General features: G+C 39.9%; 1 protein-coding gene across 1 annotated transcript; it reads right to left on the bottom strand.

Annotated features, from left to right (window-relative positions):
• Window positions 1-3,928: 3,928 nt before the first annotated feature.
• Window positions 3,929-4,432, bottom strand: LOC138887091 (uncharacterized). Its single transcript, XM_070168806.1, has one exon. The coding sequence runs from the start codon at window positions 4,430-4,432 to the stop codon at window positions 3,929-3,931; it is 504 nt and encodes a 167-aa protein (XP_070024907.1).
• Between the last annotated feature and the right edge of the window lie 3,046 nt (window positions 4,433-7,478).

The raw sequence follows: 7,478 nt of genomic DNA, 5'->3' as shown, positions 1-7,478 counted from the left end.
AACCCGGTAAATATAAAGTCAACTTTCGGTCAAACCACTTAACTCTCCAAGCTTCTACTTTTTCAACTTTCGTCAATTCAAAACAAAATCATCTATGGGCCTCCAAATCAACATCCGTACACACTCCTAAGTCCAAAATCACCATAGGAACTATCAGAACCATCAAAACTACATTCTGGAGTCATTTACACATATGTTAACATCCGGTCAACTCTTTCAACTTAGGCTTCCAACCTTGGGACTAAGTGTCCCAATTCATTCCGAAACATCCTCGGAACTAAACCAACTACCCCAACAAATCACATAACAACAAATGAGCATAGAATAAGCAATACATAGGGAAAACGGGGTTACAATACTCAAAACGACCGCCTGGGCCGTTACAAGTGAAGATGCTGCACTACTTGCCTTCAATAAGTCATAATCGGATTTTCAATTCTATCAGAGAAAAAATGAATCTGTAACAAATAACAACATATAGAAAAGATAAAAGGTGAAAGGTAAGAATACCACTCAGGTATTCTAAAAAGTTTAGGAGAAGATAAATGTGGCATGTCGATTCAAGTCTCTATTTAAGAAAGATAATAAAATTGAATTGTGTCTTTCAACATATGAAATACACCTTATAACTTGAATCCTTCTCAAAATCTCAGATAAACTCTTTACCATGTTAAAGTCTTCTCTATAAGGACCTGGAATTTATTTAACAAAAGCAAATTTTAAAATCATCCTTAGTTCTCACAAGAATGGAATATGAAAATTTACTTTATGATATCTCTTCTCACCATTTAAGAGAACTGTTTTTAATTTCATAAATTCAAAGAAATTACACGAAATACAAAAGAAGCAACAATATTTCTAATCAAAAGTTTCTATTGTAAAATATAGATCACCTTAGCTGAGATTGTCGATATTAAGGTTGTGTCACGATCCCGGATTCCCACTCCCGGGACTGTGATGACGCGTAATATTTCACTTGCCAGTCAAGCCAACATTAGTTTAGATTTAAGCCATATTAAACAAATTAAGCTAACTGGTGTCAATTAAACTGAAATAACTGAAATAAAATTGAAATAAAGTGCGAAAAGTCATAACAACCGAAATATCTAAATACAGCCCCGGATCTAGTGTCACAAGTGCATGAGCTACTAGAATAATATTAATAAAGGTCTGAATGAAAGTGAAGCCGTCTGAAAGAAAATACACAACTAAGATAAAGTAGAAGGGGACTTCAAGGTCTGCGGACGTCAGCAAATCTACCTCAAGAGTCCATATGCGATAATCCGAGCCGGCACACCTTACGTACCGCTGGGGACCAATACCAAAATCTGCACAAGAAGTACAGAAGTGTAGCATGAGTACAACCGACCCAATGTACTCCGTAAGTGTCGAGCCTAACCTCGACGAGGTAGTCACGAGGCTATGATAGGACACTCACATAATTAAACCTGTACAAAACATATATATATATATATATATATATATATGTGTGTGTGTGTGTGTGTGTGTGTGTGTGTATGAAAAAACAACAAAACAGAGATTTAACAATGTGTAATTGGGAGGGGGCATGCGAAAAAGGAAAGAGATACGATAACTACAACAGGTATGACATTACAAGACAACCAAATAAATCATCAAGCAATAAAGACGGGTACATATATGGTATAAATATGGCGCTACATTACCCTTCGTGCTTTTACTCTCAACCTTACCATGAAATGATGACACAACATCAACCTTTGTGCTTTTACTCTTGACTTGCCCATGTAATAATGATTAATTGATATAGATGGCACAACATCACTTTTCGTGCTTTTACTCTCAATCTCACTATACAACAATGAATAAATGATATAGACATCACAACATCACCCTTCGTGCTTTAATTCTCTTCCTCACTATGTATTAATAAATAGATGAAATAATGCAATGGCACGGTATCATCCTTCGTGCTTTAACACTTTCCCTTACCATGTAGGAAAAATAATATAGATTCACGAGATAAATAGCGCAGTGAATGTGCTTTACGTCAAACTTGATGCCAAAATAACAAACCTCAACTTCCAAATAGTCAACCATTATTAATTAAACAATAATTACAGAAGAAATGATCCAATAAGTAATAATCTAACTGAAGCATGAATATCAATATTTAAAAGCAACAAGTTCCACCCGCATGCTTTACCCTAACAACAACGCATAAATGCTCGTTACCTCACATATACGTTGTAACCACAAGTTAATCACGTAATAAATAGGCAAACAAGTAATAATCCCTCAAGCAAGGTTAACAATGACACCTACCTCGCTCCGCAATCGACTCGAAGTTCAACCATGGTCTTGCCTTTCGAACAAGCCTCCAAACCAACTAAATCTAGCAAATTATTAACCAAACGATTAAAAATAAGCCTTAGGAACTACCCATGAATGAAAGAGGTTCAACTTAGATCATTATTGAAAAATTCAACAAAAGTCAACCCTTGGCTTGCTTGGTCAAAACCCGATTACCCATTCACCCCCGAGCCTGGTTATTTAGTTTGTTTCGAAATCTAACCTCAATACGAGGGCTAAATTCCAAATTTACAAAAATCCCGAATTCTACCCAAATTACCAATTTTCACCATGAAAACCCTAGATTTAATGTTGAAAACTTATCAAATGTAATGAGTAATTGAAAAGAAATAGGTTGAAGTTACTTACCAAAGAAATTAGGAAAAAATCTCTTGGGAAAATCGCCTCTAGGGTGTTTAGGAATGAGAGTTTGAATGAAATGACCAAATTCCTTTTTTTCTCAACTTTTGTCTAGGCGCAGATGTCGTAGATGTGACCCGGGGTTCACAATTACAAAACCTACAAATGCGATAGTTTTGTTCGCAAATGCAAACTGGGACTTACTGCAATTGCAACCAAAATGATCGTAAATGCGAACAAGCTTCCCCCAGCACCCCATCACAAGTGCTAATTATTTGATCGCACATGCGAACTAGACACTATCGCAAATGCAACAGAAACCTCACACCCAGTCTCCAGCTCATGCTCGCAAATGCGATGAAGTGATCGCAAATGCGAGATCTACAGCCCAGCACCAGAAACAAAAATTGCACCACCTATTTACCTAAGTCCAAAGCCACTTTGTAGCTTATTCGAAACTCACCCAAGCCCCTCGGGTGCCAAACCAAACATGCACACAAGTGTATTATGCTCATACGAACTCGGTCGGGCGATCAAAATACCAAAATAACACCTAGAACTATGAATCAGACACTAAAACAAATGAAATTTAAAAGAAACTCAGGACAATGCAATTTCTCAAATGGACATCCGAATTACGTCAAATAAACTCCACTTTACACCAAATTTTGTAAAAAAGTCATAAATACTGTAATAAACTTATACCAAGTTCCGAAAACAAAATTTGAATCCGATAGCAATAAAGTCAAATACGGCCAAACTTAAATTTTCTTTAAACCTTTAAGCTTATAGTTTTTAATAAATGGAGATAAATCAAGCTAGGGGATTCCAAATTCGATTCCGAGCATACACCCAAGTCCCAAATTACAATACGGACCCACAGGGACCGTCAAAACACTAATCCAGATCCGTTTGCTAAAAATATTGATCGAAGTCAATTTAAATGAGTTTTAAAGCACGATTTCTCATATACGGGTTGCGCATGAAAATCGAGTAAGGATAAACAAAACTAATCGAGGTCTCGGAACGTAGAAATGAAGGTTAAATTTGAAAATCTCCCATCGGGTCATCAAATTCTCCATTTCTAAAACAAACGTTCGTCCTCAAACGGACATAGAAAAGTACTTGGACTGGTGAAAAGTTGTGGATATCTACTCTGCTCGGACTCCCGCATTGCTGCCTCAATCGGCTAACCCCTCCACTGCACTCGAATTGAAGGATAACTCCTAGACCTCAACTATCGGACCTGCCGGGCTAGAATAGCCACTGACTCCTCCTCATAAATCATATCCTTGTCCAATTGGACCGAGCTAAAATCTAACACATATGAAAGATCAATGTGATACTTCTGGAGCATAGACACATGAAACACCAGATGAACTGCTAATAAACTAGGTGGCAACGCGAGCCTGTAAGCCACCTCACCCACTCTTTCAAGAATCTCAAAGGGTCTGATATACCTAGGGCTCAACTTGCTCTTCTTTCCGAACCTCATTACACCCTTCATGGGTGAAATCCAGAGAAATACACTCTCTCCAACCGTGAATGCAGCATCACGAACTCTACGATCGGCATAACTCTTTTGCATAGATTGAACGGTGCAAAGTTGGTTATGAGTAATCTTGACCTTATCCAAGGCATCCTGTACAATATATGTACCCAACAATCGAGCCTCCCCCAGCTCGAAACATTCAACTGGCAAAAGGCATTGCCTCCCGTATAATGCCTCATAAGGAGCCATCTGAATGCTCGACTGATAGCTATTGTTGTAGGTAAACTCCGCAAGCGGCAACAACTGATCCTAAGAACCCCAGAAATCCATAACACAAGCACAGAGCATGCCCTTCAATATCTGAATAGTGCGTTCATACTGTCTGAATATGAAATGATGTACTCGACTCAACATTCATGCCTAGCTCACGCTATATAGCTCTCCAGAAGTGTGAGGTGAATTGCGTACCTCGATCAAAAATGATAGACAGGGGCACACAACGAAGACGGATGATCTCGTGGATGTAGATCTAGGCTAACCGCTCTAAAGAATAGGTAACTGCCATTGGAATGAAATGTGCCGACTTGTTCAACCTATCCACAATGACCCATACCACATCGAACTTTCTCTGAGTCCATGGGAGTCCAACAACAAAATCAATAGTGATATGCCCCCACTTTTTCCACTCAGGAATCTCTAGCCTCTAAAGCAAACCACCAGGCCTCTAATGCTCGTACTTAGCTTGCTGATAATTTAGACACCGAGCTACATATGCAACTATATCCTTCTCATCCTCCTACATAATTAATGCTGCCACAAGTCCTAATACATCTTGGCAGCACCAGGATGAATAGAATACTGAGAACTATGGGCCTCCTCAAGAATCAACTCACGAAGTCCATCCATATTGGGCACACAAATATGACCCTACATCCTCAAAACCCCATCATATCAAACCGTAACCTGCCTGGTACCACCGTGCCGCACCATGTCCTTAAGGATAAGCAAATAGGGATCATCATACTAACGCTCTCTGATGCGCTCATATGAGAAAGGCCAAGCGAATGTGCAAGCTAGAACACGACTGGGCTCCAAAACATCTAACCTCACGAACTTATTAGCCAAAGCCTGAACATCTGCAGTAAGCGGCCTCTCACCAACTGGAATGTACACAAGGATACCCATACTCACACCCTTTCTACTTGAGGCATCGGTCACCACATTGTCCTTCCCGTGATGAAACAAAATAGTAATATCATAGTCTTTCAACAGCTCCAATCACCTCCTCTGCCTCAAGTTGAGATCCTTTTGCTTGAACAAATACTGTAGACTTTGATGATCCGTGAATACCTCACATGACATGTTGTAAAGATAGCGCCTCCAAATCTTCAGTGCATGAACAATGACTGCCAACTCTAAGTCATGAACATGGTAATTCTTCTCATGAACCTTCAACTATCACGATGCATATGCAATCACCCTACCTTCCTACATCAATACTGCACCGAACCCAATATGAGATGCATCACAATACACCATATAAGATCCTGAACCTATGGGCAACACCAACACTTGCATAGTAGTCAAAGAAGTCTTGAGATTCTGAAGCTCAAGTCACACTCATCCGACCATCTGAATGGGGCACCCTTCTGGATCAATCTGGTCAATAGGGCTGCTATAGATGAAAATCTTTCCATGAACTGAAGACAATAACCAGCCCAAACCAGGAAACTCTGGATCTCTATAGCTGACGTAGGTCTAAGCCAGTTCTGAACTGCCTCAATTTTCTTAGGATCTAGCTTAATGTCCTATGCTAATACAATGTTCCCTAAAAAGGCGACTGAGTCTAACCAGAACTCTCACTTTTAAAACTTGGCATATAACTGGCTATCCGTCAAAGTCTAAAGTACAATTCGAAAATGCTGCTCATGCTCCTCTCGACTGGGGGAGTAGATCAAGATAACATCAATGAATATAATCAAAAAAGAATCCAAATAGGCCCTAAACACACGGTTCATTAAATCCATGAATGATGCTAGGGCATTTGTCAACCTAAATTACATCACTAGGAACTCATAATGCCCATATCAAGTCTGAAAAGCCGTCTTAGGGACATCAGATGCCCTAATCTTCAACTGATGGTAGCCAGACCTCAAATAAATCTTTGAAAACACCTTGGCATCTTGAAGCTGATCAAATAAATAAATTCCCGGCAATGGATACTTTTTCTTAATAGTGACCTTGTTCAACTACTGATAGTCTATACACATCCTCATCGATCCATCTTTCTTCTTCATGAAAAACATGGGTGCTCCCTAGGACAAGACACTAGGTCTATGAATCCCTTATTAAGCAAATCTTGCAACCGCTCCTTCAATTCCGATAGGGCCATACGATATGGTGAATAGAAATGGCTTGAGTGCCTGGATCCAAATCAATACAGAAGTATATATCGTTGTCAGGTGGAATCCCCGATTGATCTGCAAGAAATACCTCTGAAAACTCCCAAACAACTGGTACTGAATCCATGGAAGGAACCTTCGCTCTAGAATCACAGACATAGGCCAAATAAGTTAGGAATTCCTTCTCGACCATACGTCGAGCCTTAACATAAGAAATAAATTGCTGGTAGAGTGGCTAAGAGTCCCTCTCCACTCTAATCGAGGCAAATCTGACAGGTCTAGGGTCACCATAATGGCGTGGCGGTCCAATATAGCATAAGGTGATAGCCAATCCATACCCAAGATAACATTGAAATCTACTATATCAAGAACTAGAAGACCTATGCTAGTCTCAAGACTCACAATAGTAATCACACACGAGCAATAAAAGCAATCTACAATAATAGAATCCCCCACAAGCATGGACATATATACAAGAGCACTCAAATAATCACGAGGCACAACTAGATATGAAGCAAAATAGGATGACACGTAGGCTCGATCTATGGCAAAGTAGAACAATACCTATGATTAAGACGTTAGATGACTCGACCTCAAGTCTAGCTGGGAAAGCATAACATCGGTCCTAGGACCCACCACTCTGAATCGCATCTCTAGGATGGCCTCTAACTGGCTGGACTCCACCTCTAATGGCTTGAAATCCACCTCTAACATCCTGTTCTCTACCTCTGGCTGCCTGATACTTGACTCTAGCTGGCTAAGCGAGCAGTGGAGCAACCAGTACCAGGATCATGGCACGAGAACCATAAGTATAACAAGCCCACAACTACTATAACTGTTGATCGTGGAACTGGCCCGGTCAACCTGGGTAACCACCCTGATAACTCTAGATC

This window comes from Nicotiana sylvestris, chromosome 3 (genome assembly GCF_000393655.2).
Source record: "Nicotiana sylvestris chromosome 3, ASM39365v2, whole genome shotgun sequence".
In the NCBI taxonomy this organism is placed as follows: Eukaryota; Viridiplantae; Streptophyta; class Magnoliopsida; order Solanales; family Solanaceae; genus Nicotiana; species Nicotiana sylvestris.
The sequence above is the reverse complement of the archived record's forward strand: the minus strand, read 5'-3'. Positions and strand labels throughout refer to the sequence as shown.